Raw genomic sequence first — 23185 nt, 5'->3', positions numbered from 1 at the left:
TGTAATACAATAAATCATTGTCTTCGTATAAGAAATCACCTGGGGAGGTTTCATGGTGATATTAAACTACCGGTATTTCTTAAAATATTTCATCATATTAAATAGGTGAAAATAAATTTACTGATGATAAATAAGCCTATGAAAAGGCTACTCCATGTGGAATGGTAATATCATATATAGCCTATTCATTTTGTCAAAAGGCTCATGGAGAGTCACTGACACTCAATCAAGCCTGAGTGAGTGGCAGCTTGTCCATTATTTGGCACCGATTGGCACAGGTGCAGTGTAGCGCTAGCTGCACTCATTCCTTAATTCATGCATGCTCAGAGTCAGATCATATATCACCACAACCCTCAAACTGTGCGAATCCAAGGACTAATGTGAGTCTGAAAAGCCTCACGCTCATGCTATTCATGATTTGTTTCAAATTTACTCATATTGACCCTAATAAACAATGTAGCCTAGGTATGAGCTTGGCACACTCATTTCGTAATTAAATCTTGTCTGTACGGGGGGGGGGGGGGGTGTCAGTCACACCATAGATTAATAAAAGGAGGGTTTACAGTACCGCGGACTTGTATCCATGACAACCACCCGGAAGTGACTGTTGAACAAACCACTTCCTATTAAATGGAACAGTCCAACTTACTCATGTAAACAGGGGTTCCATAATTATTTTCGGAGTTGATGAACACAAAACACGCTCAAATCATTCAACAATGTCTATCTATGCGTATATTCTTCTATTATTGAAACTTTATACTCGGTGTACTGTTGTCAGACCTTGATTAAAGGTTATTATTGAATGTATAATGTGAACAAACACCACCCGCCCCATGGCTGCGTCTGCCTTTACCACACGTGACACTGCACAGACAGCTGATGTTTTGGTGGCCTTGAATGAATTTCGCGCGGCGGCACCGCAACATATAGAAGGTATTTGGTAGCTTATTTATTTACATACGTGGACAACCAATACGAACGTAAAGAGTCAGACTTGCGCAAATACATCTATGATGATAGTCAAGCCAGGGCTATATATTATTATTCTACGCCCGCCGCCTCTGCTTTATTTATAGCCCCTTGTTTACCTGTTTCTGTATTTGGTACGTCGGTAACAACAATACGTCCCAAAGTACAGAAAAGGTAAACAAAGAATCCCAAAAATGAGCTTTCGGCTTTATTGTTTTTTAATCCACGGTGCAATCTGGATACCCATTGGCAAAACGCAAACACTGCCTCTTTTCAGTCAACAGCAGTCTGTCTAGAGACCTGTTTAGTTACAAAAAGGCACTCATGGTGCCTTTTTGTTGCACTCATGGTGCCTTTTTGTTGTCTTATATCTGTACTTATCCACGAGTTTGACGCTGTGGATAAGTATTTCCTCCATAGACAGCTGCGTTGTTTGTTTTGGGTGCATGGGTTCATAGGTTCAATTTAATGACGCCAGTGCCTGTGTTACAATTAGAAGGAGCTTATACTTTGCCAAAGCAATTGTCAAAAAACAATGTTACAATGTCCATGCAGACATGTGACTTCATGCACCTATTGATATATTTTCACAGCATATTGGCACTATTGTATTTTAAATGCAGTGAATCAGTGATGATTTGATTAATACATTCTGACAGAACATTTTATAATTATTTTGTATATGTGCCATTTTCATGTCAAGGACCACTGAGTTTTGTACAGAGATATAATTAAGTGTTCATCCCCCCTCAAGTGACCCAGGATTACCCTGGCCTGTACCTCACTTTGAGAACCAGTACAATAAATGTATGTAATACTATACATGCATTTGTGTTCATCAACAAATTATAATGAAGCCCAACACACTGCAAGATGCAATGTTGTGTGCTGAATCTTTTTCCTCCCCCACAGCATCAATCCTTGTCAGTTACAATTTAGTTACTTTTCGTGGTTGGATAATTACAATTGTCACTTGTTGGGAACAACAACATGAGGCCAGTCCACATCAATGCAACTAGTCGCTACAAAACTGTTTCAGAGACCGTTGCAGCGGTGACTGTTCACTGACTAGTTGCAGTCTGCAGACATGGTGCCATTTGGAGATAATGGTTGCAAGTAGTTGGTTTGGTGTAGACTGGCCTATGCATTTACATGTATTGTAGCAGCCTTAGTTTAAAAAAGTAGGACAAACCACTTCCTCTATAGATGGAGCAGTCCAACGTACTCATGTAAACAGGGGGACGGATTCCATAATTCTATTCGGAGTTGATGAACACAAAACACGCTCAAATCATTCAACAATGTCTATCTATGCGTATATTCTTTTATTATTGAAACTTTATACTCTGTGTACTGTTGTCAGACCTTGATTAAAGGTTATTATTGACGGCTGTGCTTGTGTCCCTACTAGGATGACAAAACGTTTCTTCCAGATCTCGGGGATCAGGATCTCCAAGGACATGAAGCCCCTGGTCAAAGGGATCAAGGAGCTTGATGCCACGTTCATCAAAGGCAAGGTGAGTGAAGCCACGGAAAGAATAAAATAAAACGAACGCTCCTTGAAAAGTCATGTGAAAAGGTTACTTCCAAGTTGGACTCCCAAGAGACTTGTTATTCCTGGAAATATTTTGGTGAAAGTCTGGCTCAAATTGCATCAACTCTAAACTGCAACTCTGTAACAAATGTTACATCGTAGGCCTGTGACGGCATCTACGATAGGTTGCAGGACAACATTTTAATCTTACTATTTTAAGATTAGAGCATAGTTGGCAGCAACATATTAATTCTATTCAGCACAATATTGTCTTAATTGTTTAGGAAACAGCACTAGTGTCTGGGGGGGGCAAACAGTTTCAAGAATTGTGCAAAGTTTTCCAGTTCTGACAGTTTATTTTTGCTTGAATCCATGCATTGTTTTCCATGTTGTCTTCCAGTTCTATGTGGAAAAATGCACACATCTCATAGTCCCAGAGGTCACGTACGGCGAGAAGTTTATTGCGGCCTGTGCGGCAGGTGAGTGATGACAATTATTCACTTGAATGTCCTTTTTCTTGGAATGTCATTGCGACCAAAGGTCGCAGTTGACTATGAAGTTGTCACTCAAAATACCCATACATGGATAAAGCCCCCATATATTGTTCCCAGGTCTCGTGACATCACTATGACATCATCAGGGATGATAGTAAATTGATCATATCATAGTACTGTAAATGCGACCTGCTGTGGCAATTAAGCCCATATATTGAAATCCCTGGTCATATATGGTTATGTCAGAACCTGTTCTGACATCCCATAATTATGTTGATCCTTCCCCATCCAACCTTTCTCTTCGATGTCTCCCTTTTGACTGATACCCGATTTGTGGGCCCAAAAATTAAAGCAATAGTATGTCAACATTTTAATGACCTTTTAGGTTCAAAGATTTTCCTAGAAGCTTTGTCATTGGTCGATTTGCCTGTCTGCTTCCTGATGGGTTAGTCATTGCGACCGGGTTTTCTTTCGACCAATGACAAAGCTTTTAGGAAATTCTTTGAATGCAGATTGTGGCCCCTAGATGTGTCACAGAGACTACATTCTTTTTGGGATCCTTCTACCCAATGCTGGCTGTCTGAATACCAACAAAAAGGTCATTACATGTTTGACATTATTGCTTATAGCAGCTTTAGGGCCCGGCCCCGACCCTACCTGGGCGCTCAGGAAACCCTGTACACTCAAGATACGCTCCATATATGGCCAGTGCACGGTCGCTTCTCGCCCTCAGGTGTCTTACTGGTATTACTGAGTACAGAAGTCCTGACGTCACTCCCTAATCCCCTGGGTCACAGATTTGTATTAAACAGATCCTGCTGCTGATGTGTGTATGTATGTATGTATATATGTATGTATGTATATATATATATATATATATATATATATATATATATATACACACACACACACACACACACACACACACACACACACACATACACATTTTTTTGGTAGCCATCTATTGTATGCTGCTGACTTGTGTGTGTATATATACGTTTTATATTGCTTCATATAGACCAAGGTTATAATAGTTTTGGTTTTTTCATTATAGTTTAGTTTTAGTTAGTTTTTGGGTTTGCTAGTTTTTATTTTGGTGAAATGCTTAGTTTTAGTTTAGTTTGAGTTTTTTTTTCGTGCTTTGGTTTATTTTTCAGGTAGCCTATAGGATTAAAAAAGATCAGAGTAAGTATTGTGTAATACAATCTAAAAAATATATATTATATACTCTGCAACAAAAGTTCAGAAATGTCACTTTGGTCCTTTATTTCTCTACTTTGATAATACCAATTGGTTTATGTTTTATATAATTTTAATCGTTGATCGTTGTCACCTGTACATACAACGATGTATAGTCTGTATAGATTGTAAGGATTGGGCATTCGTGGAATGAGCAACACAGCTAAGCGGGTGGGTAGCGCCCCCAAAAATGTGTATACCAACCCTTGCTTTGAGTTGCTTAGTGGATTGGATGATTGCACTCTACTACAGTAACAAGGAAAAAACAACACTTGGTTCTGTTGGTCGCACTTATTACAGCACGCCCAAGCTGATCCCACAAGTGTTCAATTGGGTTGAGGTCTGGACTCACGGCCATTCCATCCTCTCCACTCCTACATTTTGGAGGTACTCTGTGTTCCTGGCTCTATGGGGTGAGCCTTGTCATCCTGGAGGATGGCGTTAGGTCCCAGATATGGGATCGCCACTGGCTCCAGAATCTCACTGAGATTGCCTTTAATGATGACAAGTTCTGTCTTGCCCGTGAGAGAGATACTGTTCCATACCAAACCAAGCTGTTGTGGCAAGGGTGAATACCAACCACTTGCCATTTTGGCAAATGTTTTGGGGGCGCTACCCACACATTTATCTGTGTTGCTCATTCCACGAATGCCTGATCCTTATACAATAGGTCTATACTATATACCCTTCAGACGTGCTCCGCATATTTTATGATCATCCTTTTCCACAAGGCACTTCCTTGCGTCTCTCCAAGTAACATGCAGTCAGTTTCAGGCAGTGCAGAATGTAAACAAGCGACGTAAAGCTTTCTGCCGTACGGTGCTGAAAACTGTCGTAAAACGTGTTGGAGAAATGAGGAAATGAATCAAATTAATTTAAAAGGTTAATATTATAAATATCCAAAAGGCATATAAATATTGATAAAAACTAAAAGTAAGGGTATTTTGTCTATAATTTCAGTTAGTTTAAGTTAGTTTTGTGAACACACAATACAGTTATAGTTTAGTTATCGTTTTTTAATTTATTTTTTATTTTTAATTGGTTTCAGTTAACTACAATGTTTTTTTTAATTCTAGTTTTCGTTTTTTTTGTTAGTTTTAGTTAACTATTATAACCTTGATATTGACTAGACCTATACCCGTTGTGAATGAGTAGTAATATGCAAGCCACCAGTGGCCACACAGTGGCAGTTAAAATATTGTGAATACGTAAACCATTTTTAGATCATATCCTCTGTCTGGTGTTTGGTATATCCAAAACTGTTACTTTTCAGGACTCAAATTCAAAAATGGCATAAGCAGTAGATCTATACAAGCTCGAAACGCATCACTTTGTGCTGCGTTTTGCCTTTTGAACTTGTGGATCTACTACTTTTGTATCAATACCTTTGTGACGCTGCTGTAGCATGCTCAAGTTACGATCCCTGATACATTGCCTCCGTCCTGTCCTGACCAGGGAAGTGGGTCTTGACTCCTGAGTACGTGACAGACAGCGTAAAGAGGGGCGAGTGGCTTGCGGAGGAGCCGTATGAGCTGGCCGTTTTCCCAGGAAACCCGGCAGCCTTCTACCCTTCCAGGCTGTGGAGGGAGAGGGTGGCCGCGGGGTCACTGGACGGAGCCTTCAGGGGCTGGAGGGTGGTCCTCAGGATCCAGGACTCAGACCGCAGAGACATGTTCTACAGGTAACTCTCAACTCGGTACAGAAAGAAGGTAATCTGGCTTGTAATCTTATACATAAGTAGAGCTATCGCTGTATTTGTTTTCCCCTTGCCACACAAATTAGGGAAGCCATTATTAACCAACCAACCAAGTAATATTTATTTATTTGTTTATTTAGCACTTCAGCACCTTTCATACATAAATGAAGCTCAAAGTGCTTTACAGAGAAAAACATACATAAAATATGGCTGCAAGCAGTGATAAGGCGGGACCAAGAAAGAAGACGATGCGCAATAAGAACAATATGCACAAATACGACTGAAGAGCTGAGTTGTCGGCACCCATATTTGAACACAAAACCTTGTGGTCCAAAGGCAAGAGCTCTACTGACTGAGCTAAACGGAGACAATCAGTTGCTACATTTTAAACAGTAACATCATTCAAGTCCAATTCAGGCATGAACTTAGACTTGAGAATTATGCATCCTTTTAATAATCGGCAGAAAACATTTCAAACCGCTTTAATTTTTTTTTGTCATTTCTCCGTGTCTCCTAGGCTTCTGAGAGCTGGCAAGGCCATCGTGTACTTACAGCCTCCTTCCTCCTCCAAGAGCGTGACACACGTGTTTGTTAAGCCGGCGTCGGACATCCCAGAGAGTCCCGACGAACCCTGCTTCTCTGTATCACACATCATCGATCACCTCTTTGGGGTTAGACTCGTTAACCCTTTAAAACCGGGAAAGCAATCTTGTGTTGTTTAGTTACTTTTCAGGATTCAAGGATTTAATTCAGAAGTAGCAGATCTACAAGCTCAAAATGTGGCGTGAAGTGTTTCCAGCTTGTGGATCTTCCACTTTTGGTGCTTATGTGTGACGCTGTAGTATTAAGTAGGGTACTAATTTATCACACACACACACACACACACACACACACACACACACACACACACACACAAATTGCATATTACATGTAAATTACATAATGCATTATATTGTTTTGTCTACACATGTCTTTCATAATGACCTAATATGATGCACAGAAAGGGGCTTCTGTAAAAAGGCGAACGAGCCCAAGTGTGCGCTTTGTTTGGAGTCATGTACTGTCTCAAACCCCTGTCTCAGGTGAGGGTAGTATGTGACCCAACATTTACATCAAGGATGGCAAGGCAAGGTTTATTTCCCCCAAGTGATATACATAGTTAGGAGATAAAATTAGCGAATGTGTGGCAAATTTGCAAAAAGAAAAAAAGAAGCTTACCACTAGATTTCTTCACAAATGTGTTCATAAAGTTGTCTACTACTATCACCTCAATTTGTTCCAACCCAATTCCCTTGGGAAACCTCGTGACAGCTGCTGAAAGTTGGGGTACCATTAAATTATATTATTATCATTGTTTTAACCTCCAATGTATGATAGACTGCTAAAAATAGCGTTTCACTACTAGAAGAGTTTAGTGTGAAAATGTAAGGCTAGAACCGTGTCATCATTGCCAGCTGTTGTCCTTTTCTTGTCTTTTGATAGGAGGATTGTGATGAAAGTCGTGAGTCATTGGACCCAGATGACTGTGAAGAAAATGAGTCATCGGAGGGAGAAGAGCACGATTCCCTTGAACACGATTCAGGGATGGAGACGGTGCTCGGAGCATGCACTCTCGGCAAGAAGGTGTGTGTGTGTGTGTGTGTGTGACTGTTTGTGTGTGCGCCCTTCATTACTTTGAGAGTGTACTTTGCTCCATTTGTTAACACTCAAGAGTTTAACAGACCTGTAAGGGTCCATTTGGAAACCCGCTCAAGGAACCCTGAGGGTCCTTGGACCCCACTTTATCCAAGTCTATTTTGGTTCCAATTACTTTTGCGTAATCGAATCGTCAATCGTTTTCATGTTGAAAAATGTTTTTCCAGAGATTTTTCTAAAATGGCAGAAATAGTAGTACCTAATACAAATGCAAGCTTACGTACATGTCACTTTGAGATGTGTTCTAAGCTTGTAGATACTACTTCCAGTATTTTGTACATTTCTTGGGAAAGAAAACATTTAAAAATTAAATGTGTCTGTGATTTCTTTGTATATTTAAGTTATTTGTTTTATCTGCCCTGTGCAATTTGTGATTACGAAGCCTAAAAGGCAAACGGAAATACAAATTGTAACGTTGCAATCTTAAATGCAAAAAACAATGTGTGGAAATTAATCTTCAACTTAAAATTGTAATCGATAGCCCTAATTGTAAGAGGAGAATGTTTGGTCGTGTTGATAAAAGGTTGTCTTGTCCCCGACAGGACCGTTGTGAAGATGCTTCAGAGCCGTCGGGCGCAGAGTCTGCGCATGAGGAGGACTTCTCTAAGCTAGAGGCAGAGCTGCTAATGCATGCTCGCACAATTGAGGTGTGTGTGTATGTGTGTGTGCGTGCACACTGTGTTCCATATATTCTGTATTTTCTAAACATGACAGTTCAAGACATTTGAGCCCTTTTTTTTTGTTGATTGAATACTTTTAGTCAGAAATGCACATCGGACGAGAATCGGTATAGTGATTAAAAAATATGCGGGGGCATTCGAGCATGGGGCTAAATATGTATTTCTTTACAAAAAGTTATAGCGATTACTTTTTTAATTCTTTACTGTAGTCCTACTAGACCCCAAGAAATTACATCTGGCCACAAAAGATCAGGATCTATACTGAATGTGAAGGTAGCCTACTGGGGGAAGCACTGTGTGTCATAGGGTCAATTTGCCAGTTTGACACATTCAATACTGTATATCCTGTGATCTTTTGTGGCCAAATGTAATTTCTTGGGGTCTAGTAGGACTACAGTAAAGAATTAAAAAAGTAATCGCTATAACATTTTGTAAAGAAATACATTTAAAAATTAAATGTGTCAGTGATTTCTTTGTATATTTAAGTTACCGGGTATTTGTTTTATCTGCCCTGTGCAATTTGTGATTATTTTTTTAATCTTTACTATAGTCCTACTAGAGTAGGACTATAGTAAAGATTAAAAAAAAAAATCGCTATACAATTTTGTAAAGAAATACATATTTAGCCCCGTGCTGGAATGCCCCCACCCCCCTGTAAAAAATATCTAAAATCCCTAAAATGAAAAAGCAGCAAATGAAAAAAAGATTACACTCACCTTTTACTTTCTCTCATAACAACCTAAAACATGAACCTTGGTTGAAAAAACTAAAGGTGTCCTTTAAGGCTAACAGGATAGCCCAAAACATCCTGCTGACTTTCCATTGTGGTCCTACTGTATGTATTCACTTCATCAACATGGCATAAAAGTTTAACAACCGTGGCTGCATCATGCTCATAACCACTTAATGACATTGTTTCTTTATACTGTACGTAGGAGCGACCCACGAAAATAGACATGATCAACTATGTGTCCAACCCCCACTCATTGGTATGTACACACGCACGCACGCACGCACACACACACGTGCGCACACAGTATCATGATGTATTTTGGCCACAGACCCCCATCTGAAAATATACTTTTCAGATACCCCCAGAGGTGATTTTCCAAACACACTTTTTCAAAAATAGCAGTTGTATCCGGGTCTCAAACTGCCTCCCCCTGGCCAGCCGGGACACCTGATGGAGGGGAAAGGAACTGGTCGGAATAACGTGTTCCTTCCACGCGCTACGTCCGGCCGGACGGGCTTCTTTCCCCCCCGTCAGGTGAAAAGAAATAGCTCGGACTCCTGGAAGCATGAGGTCAGCCCGCTGCCCCCTTCTAGGTTGACGGAGGAAGTGTACCACCCAGGATTACAATAGATAATTGACACTGGGTGAAAAAATGGGTTGCAAAAAATCGTCGGATAAAAAAATTAAATAGCAGTTGTACAAGCCAACGTATAAAAAATAACGTGCTTAAAAGACTGATGCTGCTTACGGTAATTCCCCCTGAAACCCTGTGAATCCCCGGAACTCACTTTGAGAACCACTGCCATATACATCTTTAAAATAGCTACATTATATCTAGGAGAGATCGGGTCATTCAATTTCCTCTCGTGTCACACGTTTCAATGTAAAGTGACTTCCAAAGTGAGGCCACGTCAATTCAATGCCAGGTCACCAGTTTAACCAGCGCTGTCGACTTGATCTGAGAGCTGCGATTGACAGGCCCATTAACAATAAGTCCTCCGCTGTCCTGTCCGTGCCATACTCCTAGTGGATCTCTCAAGCTCGTCTGTATTATTATTATCATCATGTACTGTACTCCCATTCTGGGATCTCTCAGATTCTACATTCGGCTGAACAGCAAGCGACTGTCTTCTCCTTATTCTAATTACCATCATGCCATCCCTTTCACTGCCTCTTCCTGTATCTACCCAAGCCAATTCATCCTTTACTGTGGTTGGTTGATTGAATACTTGAATAACAAGTTTGATAAGGGTACAGTCAAAGCATAACGATTCCATTGTACATTATATACTTCACAAAAAACACCAATGCCTTTAGACAGCCATGCTTTAGTGTTAATTAAGTGTTGATTAGGGAATGGAGACTGTTTGTCTGTTGACAAAGTCATTCCTTGTTCACTCTCTACACAGGTGATGCCCTCTCTCCATCCCACGACCCAGGACAAGTGGTCAAAAGGAGAGTTCAACAATGCCAGACTGATGGTGGAGGGTGGACAGTTCGACATGGCGATGCAAGACATCGTTACGAACTTGATGCGTACCCCGGGACTCTTGCCGCCGGCAGAGTGCATGGCATCCATCCTGCACCACGCACTGCAGGTAGGCCCGCAATTGCAATTGTGACCGACCTCTGGTGACAACAAAGTATTTAATATTGAATCTAACAATCCATAGTTTGTTTCTCAACCCTGTTGTATTAATAAATGCTGTGTCCACTACAGGGTGAAGCTTCGCCTGTGTTTTATCGAGACATCCAGGGGGCCTTGAACACTCTGTTGCACTACAACGCTCCCTGGATGTTTCCTAGGCGTATGAGGAAGTATTTCACAGATGTGCTGCAGTGTCCCGTCTGCCAACGGGGCCTCTGGTCTTTCCTGGAGACCGTCATCAGGTACGTAGGTTGTTTCTCTCTCCCCACTTACAGTATAGAGTACATTTATTTAATCTTAACAACTAAGATCTTCTCTTATGGTGGCCCCTGGCTTCAAATGCTTTCAAATGGAGGGGTCCATGGCCTAATGCCTATACATTTGGGTGTCCACCTAAACATGGAAATATCAAAAGAACCACAGATTTAACCAACGCATGTATCAACTGTATTTTCAGCCCCTTAGAAACCTTTATTTTTTCCACTTTATTTCCAGTTCCTGCATGTCCAGAGAGGACACATGCCACCCTCTGACAGGCCTGGCCTCACCAGCGCTGTTGGACTTCCACAGATACCTCCTGATGTTTGTCATCAGGCTCTTCCAGGGAGAATGCTCTGCCTTCACCAGGTATTATACCACTAGGTATTATATACCATTGGGGTGGCAGTGGCTCAGGAGGTAGAGCGGCCGTCCTTGGTTCGATTCCCAGCTCCTTCTGGCTAAGTGTGGAAGTGTCCTGAACCGCCTAACTGCTCCCGATGAGCAGGTTGGTGCCTCGCATGGTTTCCTCTGCCATCGGTGTGTCAAGTTCTTTTCCTGTTCTATTCCAAAGGACGAGAGACCACTCAATTCAACTTATTTACCAACTTTCTGTTTTCTGATCTGTTGGCTTCATCTTGTTGTTTGGTTGTTTGATCAATTCTCAAAGACAGAGAAAATAATGCCAAAATTATATTATTTTAAACAACTTATTTCCCAATTTATGTCTTTCCTTTCAACAATTCCTGTTTATTTAACAATTCTTTTTTTAAACAATCAAATTTATTTTAAACTTTAAACTTTAAACTAAATCATTAAAGTCAACATTGAATTAAACATTTCAAATTAACCATTTCATCTCTTTAAATGGAATAAAGAAACATTTTAAGAAAAATAGCTGATCTTCAATGTGGCACAAATATATATTCTTTCAGAGCGAACATATTTAACTCGACTATTAGCATCTGTGGGCATCCCTGGAACAACATATTTTGAATTGGCGGTCGGCAGGCAATTACATATATTGTTGGGTGTTTTGAGAACGACTGACATAGAAACATGCCTTTTTCAGAAAACTGTCAGGATTTAGAGGGCATTTGTAGAATCGTCCCCAGTTTTAAATTCTTAATTCATCAATATACATCAATATGTCTGACATTGTCTTATTCTTTTGTAGATTTTTTACTTTTAAAACACAAAATTAAATCAATTTCCAAAACATTGCCCATTGTGTTTGAACACTGAAATGTGCCCATGTTATAGGCTATTTATTTTAACTTCCGTCTGGCCAATCTACAGTATATTAGCTCATTTTCAATCAAGGTATTAGAATTTTAACAAACAACACAAACACGCACACACTGTGACTTCAGGTAAACCTGACAGTCTGGTTGTGAACCTTTTGTTAGGAAAATGCAATAAAAAGTCTCTGTGATTCATGTGAGCCTATACTTCAGTCACAGAGTCCTTTTTCCACCCCCCTCCTTTGCAGTCTTGACAGGGACAGTGATCCCCGGGCCCCGGTGGTGCTGTCCAACCCATCCCTGTACGGGATGTGGACCGTGTGGGAGCGCTCTACTGTGCTGTCTGCGGCTGTGAAGCGCCTCTGTGAGCTTCTGATCCACGCTGCGGTCTGGGAACAGGTGACCACTCTAGAATTCATAACGTTTTATGAAATGTATGACACATCATATTTGTAAAGTAAATGTAACAGACAATCGTGATAATTTTTATGATCAAGATTGTTTGTTCTGTTTAATTATAATTGGAATTTGCAAAAGATTACGGTATGCAAATGTCTTTGCTTTGTGACTCGGTAGTATTGTGTTTTGGCTAAAGACCTTTTAAAGCCAGTTTCAGTTTATCACATATTTTATAACATAACATTATTGTATATTTTGTATGCTACTGTGTGTGGCTAAAATAGCCAATTCACAACATTTGTAAAAAAAAGTATTGTATATAATAATGCAGACTAATGTTGTGACTTTTTAACTGAAGGATTATCCAGAGAGAGATGTGACCAAGAAGCAGCTGGTGGACATCTTGTTGGAGATGTTGTCTGTGCTGGTGGACTTCTGGTGTCGGCAGCACATGAAACTGAACCGCGCCCTGATGGAGAAGAGCATGAACGACCTGGCAGAACATATCGCTGTCCTCGGCCAAGGTGAGGAGGAGGAATGTATTGTGTAGGTACAGAATGTGCCGTTTGAGAACTCTGCCATTGGCAATTCAGTAGATTTGTCAGTGCATTGTCAGAAACAGAACATTGTCAGTGAGAAAGGCAGGCATTTGCCACGGTGTTATATGTTAATGCTATTCAGATGTCCTGAAAAGATGGAGTTCCTCTGCTGGACACTTCTTTTCGGTATAGCAAAGCAGTAGAATTAGCAGCAAGGCTAATCGGTGAATAAAAGCTGCAAGGAAAACATGCATCTTCAGGAAACCTTCAGAAAAAGACCAGTAAATTGGAGTTGGAATGGCACATCTGTATGCTGTTGGTCCTTGTTGTCGCGCCGCATTTCAAGCTTGTGGATTTGCTACTTTTGTGACACTGTAGTATAATCTGGTAAGGTGTTGTTAAAGGAGAATTCCGTTCGCCTTTTACGGAAGCCCATTTTGGAGAAAAGCTCTGTGGAGACACATGTAAGACGGATGTAATACAATATTGTCAAAATAGGCGATTTAAAGATAAACCCAACGTGCACGGTTGGAGCTGAGGTGCGCTCGGGATGGAGTATTTCATTTTTTTTGCCTCTATCACTGGTTCATGGATATCACATCAGATTACGGTAAGAAAAGCGCTAGTCCGGAATTGTCCTTTTTTAATTTACAAAAAGTTAGAATATGGACATAAGTGTTTTCTGCCCAACAGCAGCTGTATAGTATTTGTTGTTCCTCTCCTCTCCTATCCTCCAGACCTTTCTCCAGAGGCTCTGGTGGACCTGGTGCACAGAATGACCTCCAGACTGGGTCTGGTGACTGCAGACGCCGTCTTCAGACACCTGTGCCACAGGAGTGGCATCTCCATGGGAGACGAACCTCTGTCGGTCAAGAAGATGGTGAGTCCTGTCTTGTTTCCGTTTTGTTGTTGTTACCGGTGGCGTAACCCCCAGCCCCCCCACCCTCCCTCCTCTCGGGAAACTCCTAACGTGATCTGTGTGTTTAAGGTCCTGTCATCAGACCTTCATGTCTAGAGCCGTTTGGATAATCACAGCTTGCCACCGTCAGTCAGAAAGCTTGTTATTTCATGCGTTTATTTGTATTTTAAAATGCTTTTCATAAATGATTGCCTAATTTATAATTTATCATATCATATGACACTCTGGCATGCTCGAGTGATTTTTTTAAAACATCTATGTGAGAGTGCTTATATTGACAACATTATCAAGGTGTGTGTGTGTGTGTGTGGTAGAACATCTGGCCTCCTCTTTTCTCACAGTTGGCAACATCTTTTGTGTCTTCATTTCCCATGCAGATGCAAACGCCACACGCAGCAGTAGAGGCATTGTCTAACCTTGTGTGTGTGTGTGTGTGTGTGTGTGTGTGTGCGTGTGCATGCCTCTCCTGACAGGTGTCATCCTACCTCCCTGCCTTGGGGAGGTTAGGCGGGGGTTGTAGTCGAGCAGACAGCAGCAGCAGGAGGTCTTGGCCAGGGAGTGAACCCGACGCACACAGCTGGACCGTCCCCGGGACAGCATCTGGGTCAGTACCGCCACACACAGCTGTCTGTCAGGCCCGCCGTCACTGCTCGGCTCTCGGTATAAGGTGAAAGTTTCATAAAGAGCTCCGAGCGCAACAACAACAACGCGGGCAGGCGGTCGGTCGGGAGGACAGATGCGTCCCCTCGGGGTGCACGGACTCGCACGACCCCGCGTGAACTCTGCTGTCTTGCTGTGCACTTCCCTCGGCTCGGCGTCAACATCCAAGCAAGAGCAGGACAGGGTTAGAAGGAGCTTACTGAATTATTAACTAATATGGTTTGCTATGCTCACTTTGTCAGATGGAAGAAGACATTATACAGTGTTTGTTTAATTCCTCTCTTCAAGGTTTTTTTGCGGGGCTGATATGGTGACAGCATGATGGACAGATCAACCCCATCCCTAAGGGATAAGCCTCACCTTTACGCAGACACCTCTCACAAACACCACATACACACACACACGTTTCAGACATTCTGTGCAGCAGCAGGTAGTTGGCCTGTAGTAGCAGGGCAGGTGGTCACCAGGGAGCAGGTTCACCGAAAGCAGTGCTTCTCTTTTTTCCCCTTTTTTGCAAAAGCTAAGAAACGTGTGTACGCATGCCCACCACCGCAGTGTTTATTTGAGTGGTGCAACCACTCCTATAGACAGCTGTGTGTGTGTCTGTCCGTGTCCGAGCACGGAAATATATATATAGTTTGTTCACCACCAGGTGTCACTGTTGCACAGCCTAACAGACACAGACACACACAGGCCAGGGAGGACGGCCAGTACAGTACAGTACAGTACAGTACAGTACAGTACAGTACAGTACACGGGTCTTATTATTATTTATTTTTTCTGTAGGACTCCCAAATTCATATGTTTAGCCGCGGACCCCCATCTAACCCTTTTTGGGTTGTTGCTATGTACAGCAGGGATATACTCAAATAGCTGAATCTGTGGGCCACATTACAAAAACTGCAAGGGACCAGGGGCCAGCTGATAAGATGACGACATTAATGATACGTGATAACTTTTATTTCTTTATTTCTGCCTGCTATGAAGTGGGTTAACATTAAAGATAGCTGAGCACATCTCAAATAGATGGCAAACAAATAACAATATTATTACAGAATGCAACACAATGGAAAGTCTCCAAGACTTTTATTATTTGGTTTGCTATCCAATAATTAGTCTAAAAGCCTAATTATTTTACCGTATCGTATCGTACCGTATCGTACCGTACCGCACCGTATCTGACTACTAAATCATTCAATCAATCTTGTTTTTATGCCTTGCCTGCTAATCTGCCTGCCTGCTTCGTTATGTTTTGTGTAGGGACTGCATTTGAAATTTAGCATCTTTGCTAATTCCAGTGTATACTGTATATATTTGCTCAATCCCGTAAAAAAATAAAACGCACATCTACAACCAACACCAATAGAGGGGCTGCTGTGATGCAGCCAGACGGTACAAGAAAAGCATTCTCTGCCTTTGTGTTTTTCCAGTTGCTCTACTGACAATGGCCGCGAACAGAACCCACACACACGGTTCACAGAGGCTTAACGGAGCAACGCGATCCCTAGTATACATTCCCTTCTCATCTGCTAGAATGCATTAGGTCATGTTTAACATGGCGTTGGACCGCGGCAGGGAGGATATGAGACGGTGCGCCACATTCCTGCGGGAAGCGACAGCCTGCCGATGGGGCACGGATCCAAGCCCCAAGCCTCGTCGGCTCCGATGCGCATCCACGGACGGACGGACTGACTCGATGGCCGTTTGACTTAACGTCTGACTGATTGGCTGGCTGGCTGGCTGGCTGGCTCGCTGTCTGCATGTCTGGCACTGGCCGTGGCTAGCAGGAGGTACGCCGTAATTGAACCGACGGTCCCTCCCGCCGGCTTAATCAAGCGCAGCTTATTGCTTTTTTCCCTCCTCGGACCATTTGACTGTGTCATTACCCTGACGCCGCCCGTCCTCTCCCCTGACCAGATCGTATGGCGCTCATCTCATGTCGGCTACACATGAAGAGAAAAAAAGCCTGGAAGTAGACCAACTATGCGGCTACGCTGTACAATGATGGTATATGGAGTCTAGATTGAAACTGTTGAATGGTCAAGATGAGAGGTCGCACTGTTGAATGGGCCATGGCGGATTTAACTGTTGATGGCACAGGTTTTGAACTGTTGTTTGGTCCGTGGTTCTCAAAGGGCACCCATTTCCAATTTTCCTCCGGGGTTGAACTGGTTTGGTTCGTTGTTCCCGCCTGATTTTAAACCCGTTCCGAGTGTTTTAGACCGAAAATTGGATGGATCCGAACCGTAAAACTGTTTGGAACGGCAAGCACAAAATTGGTGGTTAGTCGTGTGAACTGTGACGACATACGTGGGCCTGTCAATAGTACGCTCAGCCCCATAAACTAGGTGGGGTTGGTGCAAGGGCCTTTCTGTGTGGAGTTTACATGTTCTCCCTGTCCCCCCTCACCAAAAAGATCACCTAAAACCCCGGCCTAAGCGCTCATCATGACCTCAGTATCTGAATAGTCGTCAGCTGGGTGAATGGCAGATCTACAAGCTCATAGAGGGCTGCGCTATGAGCTTGCAGATCTGCTATTTCTTTACTCAATTATTTGCTTCTGGGGGGTCCCTGGAACAACATATTTTCAGATACGGCCAATTACATATATTTTGGGGTCCTTGACGTGAAAATGGTTGAACGACTGACATAGAAACATGGGTTTTTCAGAAAACTGTTTAGATTTAGACTGATTTAGAAGACTTTATTTTTTTAATCAGCCTCAGGTCTAAATGGGTTGGTTAATAAGTCTACATGAAAATGCAATTGTGGGCTAAGTGGTAAAAGTTGGGGTCTCTGGGTGCAGTAGTGCAACAAGACTTGTTCATATCACTTTTTTCTAGTTTTCACAATTTTCTAGGGTAGTCGTCGCTTGAGTGCATGCTCACTTGCCCCGGGCCGTGAATTGATAGCTGGAACCGACGTGACAGAATGCTGGCCTCCGATAGCAGACCATGTGGGAGAGAGGGAGGGAGGGGAGTATAGGGGGCACACGCCAGCCAAGTACTGTCAACTCTTCTAGTGCCAGCCTATATGGACAGGGGACACTTGGGTTAAGTGGTTTGAGATGAGATGTGGCACCCTCCATCCTATCCTAGACGCAGTTTTCACACCGTCTCTCTCTCTTGCGCTCTCACTAACACACACTCAGGAGTGCACACACACCGCCCTCGTCTCACATCTCTTCTCAGCCTTGTCCCGGCTAATAACAAGCAACGTGACAGGACGCGTGTTTCTTCCTCTCTCACTGCTGGGAGCGGCTTCTCCTTTCCTGGCTTCTGAACAAGCCAATTACCAGCGAACAAGCCTTCTATCCCTGTAGTACGGATGGTGCTGCTCCCCTTCACTGTCACACACACACACACACACACACACACACACACACACACACACACTTGATGCAGGCAGATCTCCCATACCCACACTCAACAGGACTGGTGACAGCCCCACAGCTATTAGCACGCCCATGCTTTGAAGAGGCTTCACTTTTTTATCTTTCTCTCTCCCTGTACTATTTATTCCTCCTAATGTGCTCGCTCACAGCGAATTCTACGTCTACAGCGTCTGAGGCTGTTAAGTGGGAGGAGGAAAAGTGCTTTGGAGGGGGAATTGGCAGATTGGGCGATGTCTTAGGTGTGTGTGTGTGTGTGTGTGTGTGTGTGTGGGGTAAACGCCACAGGAGTTTGATGGATGTTGTCAAATTGCATATAGGATGATAACCATGCCGTGAGATGATGTCTGTTTGGCGCCGTGCCTTGACTGACCACACAGATCAGAAGTTATCAGTCAACGACTGATGTTAGTTCATTTTGGAAACGCGTTGCGCACCAGAAATGGACGCTCTACAAGCCCACAACACATTGCATGGCGACGTGCGACTGTTTTCGGTTGGTGGGGGTCCTCAGCCAAACGAGGGGGGGGGGGGGGGGTGTTGTCCTTGACATGAAATGTTAAAGAACCACTGAAGTATAATAATAGTCCTGGTCCTCTGTGTGTGTGTGTGTGTGTGTGTGTGTCTGTGTGTCTATACTCAGAACGAGGAGTCCTGATGACACCAGCCCCGGGAAGGAGAACTGCCCCGATAAGCAGCAGAACCTTCCCAGAGGGGTGAACAGAGTCAACAGAGCAGGTATGACATGCCTTTATGCATTACTATACTTCTGAGATCATCAACATTTTCAGATACTGTTTAAAAAAAACAATTAATAAAGATTGTTAGCACTTTTGGTGGGTTTATACTAATATATTAAGACTAAAGTCTGCACACTGGGTCATGCTACAGATCTTAAACTTTAATTTTGGTTCCTTTTTACACCATTGGACGTGACGTTTCGAGCCTTATATACCGCTATTATTTTAGTGAGTGCTTTATTGTTCTTTACTATACTGTTCTCTTCTATATACTATGTATACTTTAACCCCCTTAAACCTAACCTGAATCTCGTCATTGTAAGCTTAACTCTAAAAACCATAATAAACCCTAAGCTATTCTCTTGTGAGGACCTGGAAAATGGTTATCCTCACAATGTTCCATTTTTCAAATTCTACGATATACTTGTGGTGCATGCCAGGGTACATTTCGCCCTCAAAAGTATTATAGTACAGTACCACAGGTGTACTACACGCGTCCGCTCGCAGGCTCGCCATGCCTGTGGCTTGCACATTTGCAAGGAGCGCTGACTTTTAATGGACTGATGCACAGCACTAGGTCATCAAGTAAAGAGAGGGGACATGATCGCCTTGTCATCACTTTCACTTTAATGAAGAGCACATAATGTATGGAGCACAGTGATTGATTTATGCCCGTGCTTTTGTTCCTTGGCAGCATAATATCTTCTCGTCTGTCGGGTGGAAACCTCGTATGTCCAAAACTGCTACTTTTCAGGTAGTGCTTCACAATTAAAGATGGAGATCTAGATTCAGACACCTCAGATCTCATTTCTCTAGAGAGGCAAGTCAAGCACTTTGATGTCTGTTTCAAGCCACAGTAGTTGGTTCCAGGTTCCCCATTTTGAATGTAATGTTCAGCAACTACAGACCAAATATTTTCATGGGAAATTCGCGTGAGGAAAATCGAGATTAACATTTGAGCAAGAATCGTGCAGCACTATTTTCAGGATTCAAATTCTAAAGTAGAAGAGGGACCCACATTAAAAAAGTCGACGTTTTCCGGATGGTTAGACAAAAATGGGGCGTAAGTGAATTAATAATGCGTATGTGTGTATTAGTATATATTGTCTGTTAGTGGGGTGAAAAACTCATATGTCCAAAACTGTTTATTGAAAAGGAGGTTGCTTTGTGCCGCGCTTCAAGCTTGCAGATCTGCCCTCTTTGATGCCATTTTGTGACGCCGTCGTATTCAAATAATTTACGGGAAAAAATAAACACAAAGTTAGAATGTGGATATGAGAGGTTTCTGCCCGACACACAGTGACGCGATACAGTAGGTGTTGCGCAGCAGTAGTGCCAGGTGTCAGATCCCCAGTTTAGGAATATTAAATGCAGCAATTAGGGTACAGTGCATGGCACACACGGCGAGCGAGAGAGAGAGAGCCCTGGCGTGCCGCAACTCGACTCCGCGGCGAACGTGTGCCCCCGCAAATTAAGGAGGCATGACACTCTGTGTGAACTCGCCGAGGTGTCAGCACTCGTATCGCCTCCCTCCACCTGATCAGTAAAGGCCCTGTAACCACAGGAGCGAGGGGGGGGGGGGGGATGGGGAAGAAGATGAGGTAGGAGAGGAGACTCAAGGATGTTGGCATGTGTTGTTTTTCCCCCACTACGTGAGTCCTATACCGATGCGGTCGGCATTAATTTTTGATGAACCATCGACACGGCATCCTCCCCTCCCTCGCCCTCTCATCCCTCCTTTGTCTCTATCTTACACACACACACACACACACACACACACACACACACACAGTGTGTATCTCTGCCTCGTACTTTTGTTTCCTACCTGATGTATGTGAGTTTTCTTATTTGCTGCTTGCTGTTCCCTTCGTTCTTTGCTCTGTGGAGCATCAGTCTGAATTCACAGGGTTCCCGCATGGTGTCTTTGTCAGAAGGAGAGCAGAGGAAAGAGGAGCTGGGGGGATTTGGGAGGACAAATAAACTTTTCCTTCTTTCTTTTTTGTTGTTGTTAAATCCCATGTTTGCCTGTTGGAGGTTCAGCAGAGTTCATCATGTGAGATTTCAATCAGCTGTGTCAAAATGGACGGAAATGAAATTTAACTTTGGTACAATTTTTTCCACTGTTAAGATTCTTGTTCTTGTTTTAATATACTAGAGCGGTGCCCTGGCCTACTTGGAAATTAATGTCCCACCACAGTTATGTCTGTGTCCCTTTTATGCCCATATATGGAGGTCTTTATCAGGCATGCCCAAATTTGTAGTCTGCAGATGTCGAACAGAACAGCTCCATATGGAGATAAGGTCCAGAGCCGGGCAGACGCCGTTTGTGGCGGTTCTGGACAACCGTGGGTCCGACCGACTCGACACCGGGCACTGCACTCCATGTGTGTGGGTGGGTGGGGCAGATCATCAAGCTCTCAATGCACCACGTCGGTGACGCGTTGAGAACCCGCAGACCCGCCCCTCTCTGCAGCGTCGGTCACAACGCGTTGCGAGCTTGTAGATCTGTCTGTTTCTGCAGCTCTGGTGTCAGGGTTCGTTCACGTTGTCAATAAAATAACCTAGATTAGTGAGTCTAGGTTCAGTGTGTTGAATCAGAAGCAACAAGCTAAACTAACACCAACACTAGCCTGTTAGCTTAGCTTGTTGCTAACGATTTCCCTCGACTTCATGGGTCGCTCAATGGGTTGGGATGAGACACGAGACAGCGGTGTGCATTCTGGTGACTGTATATATTTAGCCACTCTCGGTCCCAGCCTTACTCGGCCTGACTTCCCCGATGCTGCTGGGACAATGGAGCATACCATTGTAACGGGAGGAGGGGGTTTCCACCCGGCCGCTGTTACAACTTTGCTGGCCCAAATTGATTCGCATTTTGCTTTGCTCACACTTGCATTATTTCGCTAATTGGGCTACATATTATTTTTGCAAAATGAAAAGAGAAAACATTGCTAATAAAAATATTTGGTGATGGACTCCACGATTGCCGATATATTCGTATCGTCACCCAACCATAAACAAACCCGTTGGGTGAGACGCGGAGAGGACGAGAATGAAGAGTTTGTCTGTTTCCTGTTTCCAGCCGTGTTAGGAAGCAGCAGAAATGGGATTACCTTTTTATTAATGTACTATTCTATAGCCCAACATGTGTGTGCATGCATGTCGGTTAGGGCATAAGGTGCAAACCCCTGTACCGCAGCATCAAAAGGAATGTCATTCTGACAGATGGTTTATGTTCTTAAGTCTGCTATATGCACGGTGTTGTGAGTCCCTGTGTGATACTAATCCAGATTTGAGGAATCGTAATGCTACCGCTGTTAATAAAGCCAGCAGAGCCACAAGCTCCGTTCAGATCCATTTCTAAAGGCATTCACAACATAATATACCCAACTCTTGGCACACTGTAGCTTTCTATCACATTCCTAACAAATGGCATTGTTAAAAAAAATTAAATAAAAAGCTCCCAGACAGCTTTTTGGTTTGTCGGGCTGAACTGGGACTTGTAGCAGCAGGGCAGACAGAGGAATATATAAAAGAGCAACCCCATACATTTAACTTTTCTATTAAAGTAGCGAAACATGGGGGATTGTTAGAGGATTTAATAGAAAAGGACAGGGGGATTTATCCGTTCCGTGGCTTGTAAATGCTGAGCATGCAATTACCCCTATAATAGAGGCGTTGTGTCCAAATTGGTGCCATTAAAGTGATTTAACAGTGTGGCGGATTGGTCCTGGCATTTGCAGGGATGTGTGTGTACACATGGGGTGTATTGGAATGGGTGTTTAATCAGGGCTTTTTAAAACCCAGTAATGGCAGAGCGGGCCATGTTAGAATGCTGACCTGACACCCGCTACAGAGACTCATTAGACACCACAATCTGGACGTGCTGTATACTCTGGTTTTGGGGCGCAGAGCTGTTGTGTTTTGTTAGATCATAAAAGTCCAAGTCAATTGTTCCAATTGATTAAATTGCAAGAACATTATATTATTGTCTTGTTGTATTTGAGGACCGGTCCTTTTCTTCTTCTCCCCTCCCTCCATTGACCTACCTGTGTGAATTTGATTGAATACTTTATTAGTGAGATATGTAAACGGCAGCACGCGTTTTATTTATTTAAATTTTTTAGCCCAATTTTGAAAGAAACCAGTGTTGGTGGCAGGGCATTCCACATTGAATTGATGGCGTCATCATGGCGATCCTCATGGCGTCAGGGCATTATTTTTGGTAACCTTCTCCTGAAGAAGCTAAAGTTTGAACATAAAAGCTCCCTCCCGGTCTCCCAGTCCCTGCTTAGACTTTAGAAACTCCATTCCAGTCCTTGCTTGGACTTTTTAGTTCATTCT

General features: G+C 43.0%; 1 protein-coding gene across 2 annotated transcripts in view; it reads left to right on the top strand.

The window, feature by feature from the left end:
• The first annotated feature begins 894 nt into the window (after positions 1-894).
• Positions 895-23185, top strand: part of slf1 (SMC5-SMC6 complex localization factor 1) — a 39799-nt gene continuing 17508 nt past the window's right edge. The window contains exons 1-16 of one of the 2 annotated variants that reach the window (XM_080765137.1): positions 895-936; positions 2384-2489; positions 2907-2985; positions 5695-5920; positions 6453-6606; positions 7418-7558; positions 8173-8277; positions 9246-9299; positions 10453-10641; positions 10764-10933; positions 11187-11318; positions 12442-12592; positions 12951-13116; positions 13869-14011; positions 14524-14654; positions 18745-18839. In XM_080765137.1, the coding sequence (XP_080621263.1) occupies positions 2385-2489; positions 2907-2985; positions 5695-5920; positions 6453-6606; positions 7418-7558; positions 8173-8277; positions 9246-9299; positions 10453-10641; positions 10764-10933; positions 11187-11318; positions 12442-12592; positions 12951-13116; positions 13869-14011; positions 14524-14654; positions 18745-18839 (2041 nt within the window). In that variant the 5' untranslated portion in view covers positions 895-936; position 2384. The remainder of the gene's footprint in view (positions 937-2383; positions 2490-2906; positions 2986-5694; positions 5921-6452; positions 6607-7417; positions 7559-8172; positions 8278-9245; positions 9300-10452; positions 10642-10763; positions 10934-11186; positions 11319-12441; positions 12593-12950; positions 13117-13868; positions 14012-14523; positions 14655-18744; positions 18840-23185) is intronic. The other variant, XM_080765138.1, reaches the window with a different exon arrangement.

The sequence above is a fragment of the Protomyctophum bolini genome, assembly GCF_963924005.1.
Source record: "Protomyctophum bolini genome assembly, chromosome: 6".
NCBI lineage: Eukaryota > Metazoa > Chordata > Actinopteri > Myctophiformes > Myctophidae > Protomyctophum > Protomyctophum bolini.
Note: the sequence above shows the minus strand (reverse complement) of the source record. Positions and strands in the feature narration are given on the sequence as shown.